Source organism: Eretmochelys imbricata, chromosome 1 (genome assembly GCF_965152235.1).
Source record: "Eretmochelys imbricata isolate rEreImb1 chromosome 1, rEreImb1.hap1, whole genome shotgun sequence".
Taxonomy (NCBI): Eukaryota; Metazoa; Chordata; order Testudines; family Cheloniidae; genus Eretmochelys; species Eretmochelys imbricata.
The window spans coordinates 270,636,580-270,655,277 of NC_135572.1; the positions used below are offsets into that span (position 1 = coordinate 270,636,580).

The window sequence follows — 18,698 nt, forward strand, 5'->3', positions numbered from 1 at the left end:
GATGCTTTGCTAAATGACATGTTCTAGTTCAAACGGGAATTATTCTGGGGAAGTTGTATGGCCTGTGTTATACAGGAGGGTTCATACATGATCACAGTAGTCCCCTTCTGGCCTTAGAATCTATGAATATGCAGTACTGCTTCTCTGTCACTGGGATACCCATTCAGCCTGAAACACTGAGGACTAGTCCCAAAAATACTCAAGACTGCTCCACCTGACATATGGCAACTGAATCTAGAAATGCAGAGAAGCAGCAGCAGCATTACCAAATGGCTGAAGATGGTAGGAAAGCACTTCAATTGCTTACCGTAGTATCATTTTTAAACATTCATTGCGCTTGAAGGCTCTGCTTTAACAAAATTGATACATTTTGCTTTGACACTAGTTTAGCATTCATTTGTTCACTTTGCTTATTTGGTTTTTTATGTTTATTCTGCTGTATTGTGAAATGTGTGCAACAATATTGTAATGCCACCGGTATAGTATTTACTTTCCTTGTAATGTGCCTTTACTCTGTAAAGCAGTATTTCTTAAACTGGGGATCCCAACCCAAAAGGGAATCGCAAGGCTATTGTATGGGGTCACAAGATCCCAAAAAAATACTGCCAAGGGGTGGGGGAGCACGAGCGGGAGGAGAGTACAGCAGCCGCTACTCTCCAGCCACCCAGCTCTAAAGGCAGCGCTGCCGCCAGCAGCAGTGCAGAAGTAAGGATGGCAATACCATAAGTATGCTCCTACGAGCGTGTACTGTAATTGCTATCACTTTTGGGGGATAGCAATCACAGCCTGAAATATTTTCAAATGGAAAGCCCAGAAAAAAAAGTTTGAGAATCCCTGCGGTAATGCAGTCATTTTGGAAGGCTGCATTAAAAATAAATACATAACTAATAGCAGACTGGGAGTTTCTGGCATCAAGTGGTTTAAACCAAATTCTAAACAAAGAAAACTTTAGCAGGCAAAAGTGCTTGTGTCATTTATTGTTAGAAGAAATTCAGAAATGTCCAACAGAAACCTAAAAATCAGACACTTTTTTGGTCTAAGCAGTTTTGACAGGTTTTAGTCTAGAGGAGTTGTCTCAGTAAACCATTCTTAGCAAATAAAATTCCTATATGAATAAACTCCACTTCTAGCCTGTTAAAAAGCTTCATGTTCCCCTTGCACATCTATTCTCTCTTCCACTCCCAAAATTAATTTTCAAGCATAGCTTACCAACTCGAGGTGCTGTGACGGTGCTTGGTTCGGTGGGAGCTGGACTGCTGAATGCAGAGAGTGGGATCTTCATCTGTATGGGACCCCGATTGCTGGTAGGATTATACAGTCCTGAAGTAGCCACTGTGGTCAAAGTAGTCCTTGTGGCTGGGGCAACAGGATGTGCTGTAGAAACAGCCTGTACTGCCAGTGTTGTCCCTATTGACCCAGCACTGGCCGGAGAGTTCCTCTGAATACCAGGGCTGGACACAGAAGGGCTGTTATTTGGTTTAGCTGGGTTAGTAGACGCCAGAGACACTGGAGTTTTGGCAAGGCTACCAACAGTAGAAGGGCTTTGTACTGATATAAATTCAACATTGCCTGACTGCTGGTTGGTGACCAAAGTCCCTGTGTGGCCTTGCAGGAGCTGAGGCTGGGAGGATACTGCAACTGGAACATGCAAAATTACTGGCAAAGACTGTAGTGAGACAGACATGGGCTGAGTGTTGCTACTGGGCATCTGTGTGGTGCCAACTACTGTAGCTGTGTTGGCTGTAGGGAGAACTGACGTTGTCAAGGAGCTGGAAGTCACAGGAGTCTGCGGTTTGGGATGTCCACTGACCACTGTCTGAGGAGCAGCAAGACTTGGAGTAGACACTACAGAAAGGACAAAAATATTTCTAAGTTTATGTACCAAATGAGCAATTTCACATCAATACAACAGCATAAAAATGGGAACACACAATATTAGATTAATAATTTCACCAGGGGAGCCAGACAGTATGTAACTTAAAAAAATATTATTTATATTTTATATTACAATCATGCCCAAAGCTCCAATCAGTATATGATCCCCATTGTGTTAGGTGCTGTACAAATATATAGGAAGATATAACCTCTACCCTGAAGAAATAAATAGATGGCATTTTTTAGTGTCAAAATTATACACATACATGATTGATGCAGGGAAGTGTTATAATCTTGAACTCATATTTTCAAGAAAGTGTTAGTAGGCAAGTTTTATCCATCACTTAAAACACTGCAAAGATAAAATGCAGTAAGAATTGTAAAAATTCAGTTTATTGAAACAATACTACAACCTGTTATTGAGAAATTACAAAGGCACAATTATAAGAGACCAAGGCCCCAGTTCTATAACTTGCTATGCACAGGCAGACCCCTGCAGATATATACAGTCCCCCTGAGGTCAAAGGGGATGACATCTGACTACGTGCAACAAAACTGCTGGATCAGGGCCAAAGTTAGGCAACTGCCTATATAGTAAGTATGTAGTAGTTAATCTGGCCAACGCTTGTTAGTAGAAAATGATTCTGTAGAAAAGACTTGATGTTCACAATTTTCAGGAATGCAGTCTTTGTTTCAACAAAATTGTAAAGTGCGTTTTTGAAGACCAGGCGAAGCTTCTTACCTGCATTCATGGGGGGTTGAAAAGGTGTTGATGTACTCTCTCCTATGTTTCTCTTGGACTCCAGCATCTGTCTCACTGTGCTGGCATTTCTATGGAATAAAGGTTTATGTTAGCATCTCCCAGTGAGTGCTTCTGAGGTGTACCAACAAGCAGTACAGGAGTCTAGAGAAAGCAGTAGTTTAAAAAAAATTATCTAAACTATTTGTACTTATGTCATTTTCAATATCCACCTACTACTAAATACTTTTTTCCTGTAAATTAATCCATGATGTCATCTCTACCACAGTACTGCCAACTTCATTCAGTACTTTTAATGCACTTGTACACAATCTACCTTTCCCGATAAAAATACCTGTAACATTTTTTTAAAAGGTAATTTTAACTCCTTTTTTAAAAATGTATTACTACTAGCTACTCAATGTTTGGCACTACCTTAACGAAGTTCACATTTCCTGTAGTAAATATATGATTTTCGTAACATGAAAAGAACAGGCATGCGTTCACAGCTGAACAGCAAAGAAAGAAATGAAAGGGCATTATAAATGGGTAAAATGCAAGAATATTAAACTAGCACAAACTCAGGATATTCACTGAATTATATGCAGCAAGATCTCTTACTGGACTTGTTCTAAGCACAACTCAGTATTCAAATTATAAATTCCTACTCCAGTAAATTGAAAATGACACACAGCTGCATTCTCAGTCCTCACCTATAGGTTAGGTTGCTGATGCTGCCTGTATCACTCACTGCTTTCCCTGGAGACAGAGGTGGGTTTGGAGGATTCTACAAAGAAATAAATCAACTTGAAATCTACCGCTTTATATTAAACCCTGTATTTTTTCATTTTTGTCCAACATGCACTTTCTACTGCCATAGACTCAGGACATAAGAACTTGAGATGTTTTAGGAGCTCCAAGAGCTCATTCAATGGAGAATACTGTCCCCTCCTATTTGGCATATCTTAATCCCAGCTTCCAGCTGTTCAGTAGGGGGAAATCAAGGTCTCTTGAACTCATTTGGACTTTTAGTTTCCATCTTTTTCCTTGGTAACTTATTACAAATACATTTTCTGGACTCAAGGAAATAGTTCTTCCCTGTTTACTCCTAATTTCTTTAAATTTTCCCCCAAAATGTGACGAGAAAGGAGATATTCGTCTGGATCTACTCACTTGCTTTCCCCACCAAAGCCCTGTATCATGGCCATCTATCTGTCTTGCGGAGGAAGGTGGGCATGGCTCCCTCCAGAGTCCTTCAAACTCTGTTCCAAGGTTAAAGAGGAAGGCTGGATCCAGAGCCTCTGAAGGCGAGCCTGTCCTACGATCTGAGAGAACTGCATCTAATTTCTTAATTTTTATGTATGAACTTGAAACTTGATTCTCATTTACAACAAGGTCCCTTTACACTGTTCTAAATTACACTTAGGACTTGTCTATGCAGTGTGGCAATGCACACTAGAGGGTTGTGAATTTTAAAGCACACCACTATGTTGCGCACTAACTGTCCTACATAGATACTGCTGCTAGTGGATACTAAAAGTTCCTTTGTGCATGCTAAACTCTTTATAATTTAAACCCCTCTAGTGCACATTGCCACACCCTATAGACCAGCTCTTACACTCATTTCAATGCACCTTTATGCTGCCAGAGTGTGTAAAGAGGCCTTAATGAAAATCGGAATAAAGTCCTTGAACTTTAATGAAAAGATGGAAACACTAGGCTTATTGAAAAGGAGTACTTGTGGCACCTTAGAGACTAACCAATTTATTTGAGCATAAGCTTTCGTGAGCTACAGCTCACTTCATCGGATGCATTCAGTGGAGGAGATTTATATACACACAAAACATGAAAAAATGGGTATTATCATACACACTATAAGGAGAGTGATCACTTAGATGAGGTTTCTCTCCCCCCCGCTGGTAGTAGCTCATGTTAAGTGATCACTCTCCTTGCAGTGTGTATGAAAATACCCATTGTTTCATGTTCTGCGTGTATATAAATCTCCTCACTGTATTTTCCACTGAATGCTTCCGATGAAGTGAGCTGTAGCTCATGAAAGCTTATGCTCAAATAAATTGGTTAGTCTCTAAGGTGCCACAAGTACTCCTTTTCTTTTGGCGAATACAGACTAACACGGCTGCTACTCTGAAACTAGGCTTATTGTAGTCTCTAACATTACCACCTGCTAACCAACTCTTCTGAAATTATTTGTCTCATACCGAGCATCAGACCAAACTAACTAAGGCAACACCCGCTTGCACTTTCTGCATTTAGCAGAGGGTAGACATTTTCTCCATAACAGGGGAAACTGTTTAACTGTATTTCTACTTTCAGAGTAACAGCCGTGTTAGTCTGCATTCGCAAAAAGAAAAGGAGTACTTGTGGCACCTTAGAGACTAACCAATTTATTTGAGCATGAGCTTTCGTGAGCTACAGCTCACTTCATCAGATGTATTTCTACTGCGTTCTTTTCATACTGAAAGGTGTATTTCCACAGGTTATTACTCAGACTAGTTTTGAGCAAAAACTAACAAAAGAATCTACAATTTTAGTCCTTACTTCCTGTTTTTTCTTCAGGTCCTCTTTGGCTGCTCCAAAACGTTTCGTCAATCTAGCAATTTTAGCCTGGGGGGGGAAGGGGAGGGAGGGGGGGAGGGGAAGGAATAGAACAGGACACACACACAAAAATTAGACCAATTGAAGATACACATTGAGATAAGTTAAATGCAATTTTAGACAAAATAGTCTTTCCCATGAAACGTGGTACAACCTGCAACTAATACTCTACAGCAAGGGAAGCAAGTGTATGTGAGAGAGAATGTGAGTTCAAGAGAGGGAGGGATTCTCAAACTTTTTAAAGAGATAGTCTGGACCATCTTCTGTCTAGAAATTACACATGCCACCCTCCCTTCCCAGTGGTGATCAGGCAATATCCCTGCAGCAACTACTTACCTGGAAAAGTAACATTAAGAAAATATTTATAACTATTTTAATGTCTCATGGATTATCATTTGGGAAAAAATTAATCATACTCTCTCTTTCTGCTCTTCACTTTATCTCCCTTTCCTATCTATTCTGCCCTCTCTCACTTATCCTCTAGCTGAGTTTCTTTGGCACCTGATCCTTTTTCCCCCCTGCATATACTGTCCAGATGCCAGGTTCTTTTATCTTCTGGAATACTTTCGAGACATCTCTTATTCCTACTCTGGACATACTGCCTAGAACCCATTCCCTTTGCTTTTCTTCATTCATTGATAGATCCTGATCCTCTCCAGATGGTAGTTTCCATAACTGGCTACTTCTGGTGGCACCAGTAATGCTCCTCTCTTCCTACAAAGCAGTAGACCTTTGTATAGGCAGCTGGACTGCCTCCTCCTCATTTCCAGTTTATTTTAGAGACACCCGGGCTCTTCTTTGCAATGAAACAGCTGTATGAAGAACTGGAAGCAAGGAGCCATCCCCATGAGACCTGCTGGTTCTCCATAGACAGTAAGCTTCACAGACAATGATTTGGGAAACTCTGATCTAAAAAACCTGGCTCACTCAAACTCCCCACCTTTTACCTACTTTTACAAGGTGACAAGAAAGGCTGCAATCTGTATGACATATATTAATTATATGTGCTGCAGAAGCACCTAAGGGCCTCAATCATGGATTAGATTTCTATTGTGCTAGGCTTTTTACAAACACACAAAGAGATTGTCATTGCCCTTATGAACTTAAAATGTAAGTATGGTAACATCAAAAAAAATTCACAGGTCACATGCATTTTCAATTTATTTGACAGCTATACTACATAGGTTGGTGCCTCAATACTGTGATGATGGGTGTACTGAAAATGCCCTAGGTACCATAGATCGATCAGTCTGTGCAAGGCTCATGTCAAGCGCTCTAATGAACATGTGTTCGGTAGCCTCAAGTTTGGAAAATTCCACACTTTCTGCAAGAAGACTGGGGCAGCTCAAAAAAAAATGAGCACAGCAACACCACACCTTTGTTTAATACAGGAAGCATTCATATCCCTATCACAGTAGAATTCTTCAGTCTGCCTGGGAACCGGACATGAACTAGTGTCTACTGGTGTTTCTTCATTTAAATATTCTTCCAACAGCAGCCTTCCTTCCCCCCCCCCCTTTTTAAAATAGGTTCATTTCTACTCTAAGCGACCACAAATGAGACATATTTCCATGCAGGTCGTTTATTTGAAGAATATCTAAAAAAGTGGCAGAGCAGGGTAGAAAAGTGATTTACTAATGGCTAAATCATTAACTTATCAAAAGGACGGGTTTATTTTCTTCATAGTGAATTGCTTGCTCCTACCATCTGACCAGTGACTTGCTTCCAGGAGTATTCCACCTTCTCCGACAGCAAAAATAATGGATTGTTGTTTTTTGTTTAAGGAATCAATTGACTTCCATTAGCAGCAGCCAGATGGGGTCTATTGCTAGAGAGAAGCTAGTTTTTAAACAACGCCATACTGTGCCATGTAAAACACATAAGTACCTGTAGTTCAGTAAGCACAGTTTTATGCCTCTTGCTACATTCTATCTTCTCTACTCGTGTTTTCAGATCTGCCAAAGTCTTGTCAAATACAGCACACTGCAGGGCACTGAGTTTCTCCTCTAACAACCTCTGGACGACCTAGAAAAATATGCAAACATATTACCAGTACTTGGGAGGCTGCCAATGTTTTTATGCACAGCACACATTCAGCATCTTGTCACATACAAAGACTGATGTTGTCATTCTGTCGATCAAATAACCATCTGATCATCAGTACCATGATATTTAAGTATTTTTGTAGATGCAGAGTTAGAAAAAAGAATTCCTCATCTTGAGTTTTAATAGATGTAGATGGACTCTCTGCCAGTCGCTGAACAAATCCATTTCTCTATGGTATGATAAATATGTATAATCCTACCAAAGCAGTTTTTATAAGATCCTTAACAATGGTGTGAAAGGCACTGTGGTAAAGTTTTGTGTAAATGGACTTTTCCCTGACCGTATTTCTGTCACCATAGATGCTGACATTTTAAAACCGGAATTCAAGAAATTCAGTGGAAGGAACATGCCTAACACATTTCTTCCAGACACAGTTTTCCCTCCAACACAACTGCCCCATGCTCCCATCTGTGGAAAGAGAAGTTGTACAGTAACTAGAGTGAGATGTGTGGCCCTTATCTGTATTTCATTGTGTGTGCACATGGACCCATGCACATGAAACTGGAAAATTTTTGCAAGCAGTGTCCATTGGTCCATGCCTGCACCCTTCTCCACATACTCCAAACTGAGGGCATAAGGGGTAGACCGACCACCTCTCCAATTTCTTCTCTATCACGAATCACACATAAAGATCTGAAACAGAGGGGAAGGAGTGGAATACAGATAGTGCCCACATCTCAAAAAACGCCAGTTACTGTACCAGGTAAGTAATTCATCTTTCTTCTTTGAGTGTATTTCTCTTCAAGTGTATACACTATGTTTATTCCATGGTAGGTGACTGACTAGCAACATTCATTAAGGAGGAGGAGGGTGCAAGGACCTCTCTGGTGTCTATGATTGGAGGACTGCTGTGTTGAAAGCTGCGTTGGGTGAATAAACTTGTACGAGAGCGTACTGATTCAGGAAGCTATGGAGTGAGCCCCATTTTGCTGCTGTGGCAAATTGCCGGCACTACTTTGATAGGTTTCGCGCTCTCTCTTCTTGGGGAGGGTTCAGGGCACCGTTTCTCACCCCTGAACTGGGGTATTAACTGCCCCACTAGTGTCCTAGAGGAGGGGAGAGGAAAGGGACCCGGGCCCACCCTCTACTCTGGGTCCTAGCCCAGGGGCCCTAGGGATAGCAGTAAACCGCTTGAACTAGCGGTTCCTTCCCCTGTGCTACTTCCCCCGCCTGCCCTTCAACTTGTGGGACTTCCTGCCCTCCCTCTGCACAAACCAGGTGTCCCTTTATCTAGGGTCTTGGTCTTCTTAGTCCACCGCAGCACTTCTCCAAACTCTCCTCTGCTTCCCTCCAAACTGCTCTCTGCTCCAACACCAGTCCACTCTGCTTCAACTCCTTCCCTTGTCTTATTGAAGCAGGGGGGTTTTATCAGGTGACTGGCTTCAGGTGCTCCAATTAATCTATAGCAAACTTTCTTCCCTCTACAGGGAATAAGGCTCCCTTCTAACACTCTCCTGCTGCCCTCTGGCCGTGCTGTATCATACTGCTTTACATATTTTGAGGAGACGAATGTCTCAAAGTGAGGGTACCAGTGTGGCCTTGGCCCTACTCGAATGGGCTCTCACCCCTCATGGAGAAGAGGTGTTTCTCAATTTGTGACACAGCAAAATGCAGCTTGAAATCCATTTTTAAGTCTCTGGGAAGAGATAACTTCCCCTCTCCTCTGCTCAGCAGAGAATATAAAGTATTTAGGCAGTTTCCTAAAGGACTTTGTTCTTTAGGTAGAATGCCAAAGCTTCACAGACATCCAGAGAAGGAAATATTTTGTCCTCACTAATGATGTGTAGTTTAGGGAAGAAGACAGGTATGTGAACTGTCTGATTCAGATCGAATTCTGAGATTACTATGGGGGCATATTTAGGATGAAATCTTAGAGAAACTTTGTTCTTATGGAAGACTGTGTATGATAGATCAGCCATAAGGGTGCCCAGTTCACCTATTCTTCTAGTTGAGATGATTGCAACCAGGAAGGCACCCTTCATACATTAGATAGGTGGGACAAAGAGTATGAGGCCAGAGGTTCGAATGGAGGCCTTGTTAGTGCTGAGAGGACCAGACTGAGGTCCTATGACAGAGTGGGCTTCATCACAGAAGTTGGAGGATGACAAGAGTTAATAGCTGCTAAGCGTACCTGCAGGAAGCTAAGGAAAAGACCTGATGTCTCTAAGGAACATCCCAAAGAACTCTGACATCCCCACCATATTATCTGGTGATGCTGAGACCAGATGGAGAATCTTTTCCATTTGACTGTGTAGCACTCTCTTATGCACTCCTTCCTATTATTGTTAAGGATAGCCTGCACTACTTCCGAACATGTCCTTTCTAGGTTCAATACCCATCCAAATAGATGGTGTGGGGCTGTCAGGTGGAGGGAAGATGGATTGGGATTCTTGACCTTGCCTCTATCCTGGGTCAACAGGTCTGGGAAAGACTGGATATTGATATATGGGCATTCTGACACCTGAAGAATGCTGGAGACCCCAAACTGTCTAGGCCATTTGGGAGCAATCACGATGCTTACCGCTCTGTCTTGCTTGATCTTCCTCAGAACGGAAGGTAAAAAGGGAATGGGCATATCAGCTATCCTGACGAAGGAAATAAAAGCGCATCTCTTCTGGACCCCTGTGTAGATTGTGTATTTTCTGTTCTCTTAAGATGCAGAGATCCCAAGACAGAGACTTAGATTGACAAAATATGCACTGTACCACAGAATGGTACAGCTCCCATTTGTGGTCTTTCGGAAATGTCTGCTGAGGCTGCCAGGGAGTTATGTATCCCAATGAGCTGCACTGCCGGCAGAGTGATCTGGTGATGAATACACCAGTTCCAAAGATTGACAGCTTCTATACACTGGGAGGTTGTTGATGTAGAACACTGTTGTCATGTTGTTAGACATCAGTAGAACATGCAGGGTTCATACGAATCTCTTACAGGTCTCCCAGACTGCACGCTATTTTAGGAGGCCCCTGTGCATTCTAAACTCTGGGGGAGTCAACATCCCTTACACTGTATAGAATTCTAGACAGATGCCCCACCCTAACAATGACACCCCCATGATTAAAGTCTTCGGGGGGGGGGAGGGGGCGAGGAAGAATGAAGAGGCCACCCTCCTTTATGGATTGGAACCTGTCCTGCGGAAGGTATGGTTTGGCACTGAGTCCAGTGTTGCTACGATGAACTCTACAGGCTGCATGGGAACTAAAATGGACTATTCTGTGTTTACATAGATTCCCAACGAACACAGAAGATTGACAGGCATGAGGTTGCTGTCCATACCTCCTGATGAGATTTTGTCATCAGTAACCAGTCGCTGAGGTAGAAGAAAACTGATGATTTATGGCACCAGGAGTGAGCTGCCACAACTTACTGTACCTTTGTAGATACCCTTAGCACTGTTGCAGGCTTGAAGGGGGGCATCCCTGTACTGACAGTGGTTCAGACCAACTGCGAAACCTCAAGGGTCTTCTGTGTGAGGGGTGGATGTAGGCAACTTTTGTAACACAAGCTGCAAACCAGTCATATTTGTTCTGAGAAAGTGTTCATTATTGAAACCAGGGCGACCATGCTGAACCTCAATCCACAGATGAAGATACTGAGTTGTTTGAAATCTAAGATGGGCCTTCATGCTTGAAAAATTTTTTTCAAGAAAAAACCCTTTCCCCAGTGTTGAGGGGGCACCAGTTTTATGGTTCCGTGATGAAGGATGGAATTTAGTTCTTGAAACAACAACCAAGAGTGAGAGAGGTTCCTGAAGGAGGGAAGGGAAGGGGGTTTTGGTGGTGGAAGGGAAAGAAACTCTGTTGCAGCTGGTCTGAATGATGTTGAGGACCCATTTGCCTCTTGTTCTCTGCCAAACTTGGGAAAAACGAGCTAGATGGCCACTACATTGGGCAGAAGAACATGATATCTGGAGTAATTTGCTGCTTTTGAAGATCCCATCAAAAATGTTTCTTAGTGGGAGGTTGGGGTTGGTAGGCAGAAGAACTTTGTGCTTGCTCCGCTGCACCCTCTGTTTCTCAGTGGTTCATAGCCTCTCTGATGATAAAAAGGGTGAGATGCCAGTTGTTGCCTATACAGTTGCTGCCTGTGGAATTTCCTCCTTGGCACTGAAGTGTAGATCCCCCGTAAGAGGGGTGAGGGGGTGCCCTTGAGCTCCTCAGTGAGTGCAATGAATCATCTGTCTTCTCACTGAACAGGTTGTTCCCTGTGGGTCAAATCCTCTACTTTCCTGGGAAACCCAGAGGACTGAAGACATGGTGACTACTGTTGCCATGCATAAAGCATCATCAATAAGGAGGCTGTGTCTGCTACATTGACTAAAGCTTAGTGGGCTCAACTGGCAATCAATTTGCTTTCCTTCATGAGTGCATGGAACTGTATTCTGTCCTTTTGTGAGAGCTTATTAGTAAATTCCACCAACTTGGAATAATTGGCACAATCATATTTTGACATTTTACAGAACTGCAGGCTGATTAAAGCGTAAACAAACAAACAAACAAAGCTTTCTTTTCTAATAGATCCAAATGTTTAGCTGCATTATCAGAGGTGGCGGATTTTGGTTGATGTTACCTGCTTCTTTCAGTGACTGTTTGGACCACTAAGGAGTTCAGGGCAAGCTGTGTAAATAAAAATTGCTCCCTTGGCTGGTACAAAGTACATCTTTTCTGTCCTTTTTGGAGTGGAAAGAGAGCATGTGTCTGGGGCATGCCAGACCACGTTGGTGTGTTTTAAGATGGCTTCATTAATGGGGAGTACCACATTGCCAGGCCATGCACTTTGTAGAATGTTGAGGAGTTTGTGAGATGTCTCTTGCACTTCCTCCACAGGGATTTGGAATGTGTCAGAGACCCTACTTAATAGGTAGGGCCCTACCAAATTCATGGTCCATTTTGGTCAATTTCAAGGTCAAAGGATTTTAAAAATCGTAAATTTAAAACTGAAATTTCACTGTGATGTAATTGTAGGGGTCCTGATTCCAAAAGGAGTTGTGGGGGGTTGCAAGGTCATTGTGGGGGTGGGGGAGGTTGTGGTACTGTTACTCTTACTTCTGCACTGCTGATGGCAGTGGCATTGCCTTCAGAGCTGGACAGCTGGGAGAGCAGCAGCTGCTCACCAGGAGCCCAGCTCTAAAGGCAGAGCCGCCATCAGCAGCAGCACAGAAGGAAGGATGGCATGGTATGGTATGACTGCCCTTACTTCTCCGCTGCTGCCTACAGAGCTAGGCCCTCAGTCAGCAGCTGCCACTCTCTGGTTGCCCAGCTCTGAAGGCAGCAGCACAGAAGAAAGGATGGCATGGTACTGTATTGCCACCCTTACTTCTGCGCTGCTGTTGGCGGGGCGCTGCCTTCAGAGCTGGGTGGCCGGCAAACAGACGCTGCTCTCCATCTGCCCAACTTTGAAGGCAGCAGAGAATTAAGGGAGTCAATACTGCAAAGCCCCTAAAATAGCCTTGTGACCCCTCTTGCAACTCCCTTTTGGATCAGGACCCCCAATATAAGAAATGCTAATCTTCCCTGTGAAATCTGTATAGTGTAGGGTAAAAGCATGCAAAAGACCAGATTCCACAGGGGGAGACCAGATTTCATGGTCTGTGATGCGTTTTTCATGACCATGAATTTGGTAGGGCACTATTAATAGGTCTAGGAAATGCCTCTAATCATCAGGGGATGATGGTGACAGTCTCCTCAGAGCTGTCTGTTCTGGATCTTCCTTCTCCTCCATTAGTTCCTGAGGGGTTCCAGTTCCTCTCTGTAAGGAGAGGGATGTCATGATTCCTGATGTAATAATACCAATTCACAATAGCACATGTATAGGTCCCATGGTCGTAATAAGAGCGGTACAATGATGATTGAGGCCCAAAGACATAGTGTGCCCATGTTGGTCCCAAGTTGGGTACACTAACTTAACAATATAAAGGAACCCAGGAGATTTTGGATCCTCTGTCCGGGCTAATCTCCCACTTTGGTGGGGGGGTGATGATGCTCACTCACTCAGGCCCCATTCATCTGAGAGGAAAAGGTAGTTTCAATTCCATGCGTGGTACTGTGGCTCTTGTGATGCCACAGCTGGTGGAAGGTACCAGAAAACTACTCCCTCTTTCATGCCATCCCTGCACTGGTGGCGTTAGGGTCTCTCTTGTGAGGATTAGACCTGAGTGTATTGGGGACTCCAAGAATGATGACTATATCCTCAGGGTTAATATCTCTCCCCCCGGATGTGGAGAGGTGTGGAGGACTCCCGTCCTGAATAGGTGGAGTCTTTCTGGTCAGAGTCTTTGGTGCCAGTCGATCAGTCTTCGGAGTGCAACAGTTCCCCTGGTAGGAGGCACTTGGTGCTTTCTCTTTTGTTGGTACCACAGATGGTACTGCTCCTGCAAATGATGCTGGTCTTGGACCACTCTTGCTCTTCAGAGACGGGAGGTTGTGTCCCTTATGTGCTCCTGAGCCTCCTGAACCAGGATATGAAGTCTCACTTGACTTAGATAATATCAGGGAAGAGGTCATCTTCTTGGAAGTAGACCTGGAGGGGGATTTCTCTCATCTCTTATGAAGATGTTTGCTATCCTCCTGATGTTACTCAGTGGAGGAGTCTTCAGTTCTACTTCTATCAGTCCTGGAACTGGAGGTCACCATGCTTGGAGGCATGCTCCTCGGTGCCCCTGCCAACTGTTTAGGGGACTGTTCAGCCTGAGTCAGACTGGAGCCCTGCAGTGGAATCCATAAGAAATTTTCCAAGCATATACTCGCAGGCTTGGCAAGTTCTGCTGGGGAACGATCAGCATATGCTGTACTTTGAGGAAATATAAGATTGCCCAAAGCAGCAGAGGAACTTTAGGTAAACAGTAAGTTCTATGATGTGGAACTGCAACAACCCTGCCCCCTCCCTCCATTATGCAGCAGCAGCAGGATTTAATCCCCAAATCTTCAGCACAGGCTTTTAATACTTAAGCTAAAAGACCAACCTACATGAGCTAATACCACCAGGCAGCCACTATCCTCAGTGGACCAGCCATGAGAGAGGATGAAGCATAACACACTGTAACAGTGGTTTATATATGTAGAAGTAGACTCATTTTTCAGACAACACAGACAAGCACAAACATCTGGCAGACTCAGTGGTAGTGTGACACTGTAGCTGAAACTTAGCTTTGCCATAATAGAAATTTATGTTCTATTCCCAGTTTAAGTAACCTGGGAGGTCTTGATCAATAATAAGGACTGTGAAGGGCACAGAATTATTAAAGCTAGCTGGAAAACACAGTGAGTCTAGAATTCATGATCTCCTGATTCCCAATACAGTATATCTTCCCTTGCAATTTAGGTCATGACTTCCCATAAGTGAAATATGATCATTTACTATTACACTAAAATAAAGGATTCCTCCTGCACAAGAGTTTCTTTTCTCATTCATCCAAGTATTTTGGATGTCCACAAAACATCTAATAATAAAAGCAGGAGTTTATGCAATTTAAAATGAAAATACAGTCAATGGACTGATTTTTGTGATTTGCAGGTTAATATGGAAATTATGTCCAAAGAAAAGAGACGTTAGAACTCAAAGTGAAAGATCTACAATAGAAGAGCTGTGGGTTCCATCTAAAAACATTTCTGACACCTCCATTCTGCAGCAAGATCTAGTATACCTTTTGCAGCTTTTGGTTAATATCCCCTCTGGCTGTAATTTTTACTTGGAGTTCTGCTTCATACTCTTCTCCCATGTACCGACGACGTTTAGAATGTACATTGTCCATATCCTCTGATTTGGAACGCTTCCTTCTTGACACTTCACCTGGAAGCACATGGCACAGGGACTGCTGAGGAATCTCTTAACAGCAGCAGCAACCAAAGGAATCCTACAGCTATCAGTAGCATCCTTTCTTTCAAGTCCAGTCACTCATTCAAAGGATGACAGAATCTTGGGGAAAATCTCAGATATTAAATTTATCTTTTTTCATAAACCAGAAACCCTCTGCACTGTGACTTCAATATGAAACTTTGATTCAATGCACCAAAGAACCACCACCACCCATTTAACCTATCGCACTTTAAAGAAACATACTGTGTAAATTTAAATGAGGTAATGAAAATGTGCATGGCCATCTCGGGCACACAGAGCCTGCCAAAGTGCTGCCCCAAAATGCATGACAATTCTAGTGACATTCTTTCCTTCTCACTTACCTTCTTTAAAATGGGCCTTCCCTCACCTTTGTACCCGATAGAGATATACAGGGCAGTAATTCCGTGTACTGAGAGATGGGGCGGGGCAGGATTCCCCGGCCAGCCCCTCTCCCTCTCCTGGCACAGCATGCTATAGAGACCTAGGTATATATACCATAGCCTGACTAAGCTACAATGAATGGAGACTATTGTAAGCATAAACACAGAGAGAAAAAGGGAGCTTGGTACAAAAGGAGAAAACTGGGAGTAAGGAGGTAAAATTAAACAAATTAAAAATTAAGTTTAATATTAGTTCAGAGAGATGGACTTGTCTACCTGACAGTTCTATTCCATCTCTACTTTATTGCATACATGCTATGAGCTCTAACTCAAATCTTGCAGATATCTGTACATTCATGGTTTTCAACTACTGTACAGCTAACTTGTTAAATTTTTTAAAATTTGCATTACCACCTAAACTACTTACCTATGTTTAGAAAAGTTTGATTCTTTTAATTTAAAATACTATTATAGTGCAAGTATCTATAGAATAGAGAGTATTTTTAAAGGAGATATTGATTACTGGAGAGTGTCAACTTTCAAATTTTCTCCCTGTGAATTTTCAGTCACGCTAAAGTTCCATCTCTGAGGTGCCCATCAGAAAGTATCTGCAAGTTTGGTAGAAATCTAACTCAAAAGAAAACCTCTGAGTGGAATGAGCACTGTCCCTGGACTATCATAGACAGTAGTTTACTAGGAACAATCATGCGGTTAACAGTACTTCAATAGCATGCATGCACTTCAACCTCCAACTTTTAAATATATATTATGTAAAAATTTCTCAATTAGATAACACATCTGTCTCAAATCAAAGAACTGAAACAAAGGCTGAACCTGAGAATTTAATTCTAGAGCAACACTACACTGATATTCTTTCATTCTTCCTGTCAATAAGACCGAACACCTCTACTGTACATACTTCTCTCTGGATGTCTTTCTTCTTCTTTGTGCTCTTCCTTTTCTCTCTCTTTATCCTGTTCCTTCCTTTCTTTTTCCTCCTCTTCCACCTCTTCTGCAAACACAAAAGATGACCAAATTTTATTTCTTTACATTCATTAATAAAATAATTCCACAATCTCTTTCCAATCAGTCTTGTTTTGACTGATGAGCCTTTGGATTCCTATGCACACTTGCACAAAGCCATTTGAAAAAGGAAAAGAGGTGTGCATGGGGTGGGGTGTGTGTGTGTCAAAATAACTATAGTACAAAGCAGTAAAAGCCTTTACAAAGTAACTTCTCTGTTTAAACAGCTTGAAAATCACTTGACTTTCTGAAAGTTGTCTTTAAACTACTGAAGAAATAAAAAGTGTTTCAGTTAAAGTGATGTTCAAATGGCTGCCTACCAAATGTCACTTTGCATTTTTCATGTGCATGAAAGAGGTACACAAAAGCTTTAGTTCTTCACTAACAAAGTATTCATATTTTTATATTTCTTTTTGTAAATAAATCTATATTTAGATTTTGTTGGACGCCATAAGGTGGAGAAGTTTTTTTCCCCACCTTTAATATTCCTAAACTAATAAGAGAAACAAGGTGGTTGAGGTAATATCTTTTATCAGACCAACTTCTGTTGGTGATAGAGACAAGCTTTTGAGCTTACGCAGAACTCTTCTTCAGATCTGGGAAATGTAATCAGTGTGAAAATGAAAATATTTAAAAAAAGTGCGGGGCTGGGATTAGCAATTTATAGATTGTTGTAATAAGTCGTAAGTCTCTTTTCAGTCCATGATTTTTAGTGTCTAGCAAAGTTGTGAATTTAAGCTCACAGGCTCATCTTTTGAAGGTGTAGTGAAGGTTTCCTTTGAGGATGAGGGCTGAGGTCAGATATAGAGTGATCACTTTGTGAAAAGTATTCACCCACAGTTAATATAGTGTGTTTGTCTTTTATCATTTTTTTTGAGAGAGTTTGAGTGCAGAGATTGTTTTGTTTCACCCACATAGTTGTTACTGGGGCATTTTGTGCACTTCTTGCCTCACTGTTCTTAAAGGGGTTAAACTAGATGCTCAGGGTGCTCATAATCTAAGTGGAGCTCTGCAAGAGCATGTGTAAGCAACTGGGGGTGGGGTGTGTCTCAAAATGTCTCAGATACTGTTTTCATGGGTCTAGGACAGCGGCACCACATATCCCAAAAAAGGGACTTGGACAAGAGGTCCGAGCCCAGGAGTCCTTCCTAAAACCCCATAGCTAGAAACAGTGACTGGACTCTATTCAGCTGATCTGGAAGCATGTGGGATCCAGCAATTGGGTCCACTTGCAACAGACTGGTGACAGATGACCAAACAGAGTGGTACTGGGCCACACTGTAGCAGGTTCCATGGAAGAACTACTAAATGATGTGCCTCAGAACACAGCTACCAAATTTTCATCCAAGAAGGTGAAAGAGTCCAGTTTGAAGGCTGGAAAGAACATGCAAGGAGAAGATAGTATAGGTTTCTTTCAAGAAATTAGCCACTCTCTTCAAAAGCGGGTTTAAATACCATCAAGACAAGGATCTCTGGCTACATAATAGACTGTGGTGATGCAAGATCTAATCCACATAGGAACAGTTCATTTTAAAAGTGGTTTATCCTTTTTGGAAAGAGTCTTTTCACTTTGTTGTCCTGAACTAATAAATTTTACAGGTATACGTATGCCAAGAGTGTGCCATCTTCTTTCTGTTGGGCCTTTGAGGTTGGGGCAAAAAATGGGAAATCCTTCCAGTTTAAGGTAGTCAGAGACGAATACCTTTGAAAGAAAAGGGAGCTATTCAGAGACATTTTGTTATTTAAAATCAAGCCTGGCTTATTACAGCATGGCCACAGATCATGGCCCCCAGTACGCTACTTCAAGGATAAGAAGTCTCTTAGGAAAGCTGAGCACAGTACATTAAAAAGGATAAAAAGACTCTAGGGAGGAGTGATGGATTTCCAAGTTAGCTTCTGAAGAAGCACGGCTTTGTGAAATCTGGAGTCAAGGAAAGCCTGTCTCAAGAAAACTAGAATAATCCACTAGTCTTTCCCTGAACTGCAGACAACAGGGCAAGACACTTGTGCAATCCTTTCTGGAGGAAATCAAATATGTTAGCCATTGTAGATTTGATTAATCTGATCCATTTATTTTGTACCAGTTTTGACCAGATTCTGTAGTATGGTGAGGAGCCACACCT

The 18,698-nt window shown here is 42.2% G+C and overlaps 1 protein-coding gene across 9 annotated transcripts in view; it reads right to left on the minus strand.

The window, feature by feature from the left end:
• Positions 1 to 18,698, minus strand: part of ATF7IP (activating transcription factor 7 interacting protein) — a 173,975-nt gene that overhangs the window by 61,973 nt on the left and 93,304 nt on the right. For all 9 annotated transcript variants that reach the window (XM_077831232.1, XM_077831223.1, XM_077831259.1 and 6 more), the window contains 7 exons: positions 16,472 to 16,564; positions 14,979 to 15,124; positions 7,118 to 7,255; positions 5,174 to 5,239; positions 3,328 to 3,401; positions 2,618 to 2,706; positions 1,210 to 1,845 (listed from right to left, as the gene is read on the minus strand). In XM_077831232.1, coding sequence (XP_077687358.1) covers positions 1,210 to 1,845; positions 2,618 to 2,706; positions 3,328 to 3,401; positions 5,174 to 5,239; positions 7,118 to 7,255; positions 14,979 to 15,124; positions 16,472 to 16,564 — 1,242 coding nt within the window. The remainder of the gene's footprint in view (positions 1 to 1,209; positions 1,846 to 2,617; positions 2,707 to 3,327; positions 3,402 to 5,173; positions 5,240 to 7,117; positions 7,256 to 14,978; positions 15,125 to 16,471; positions 16,565 to 18,698) is intronic.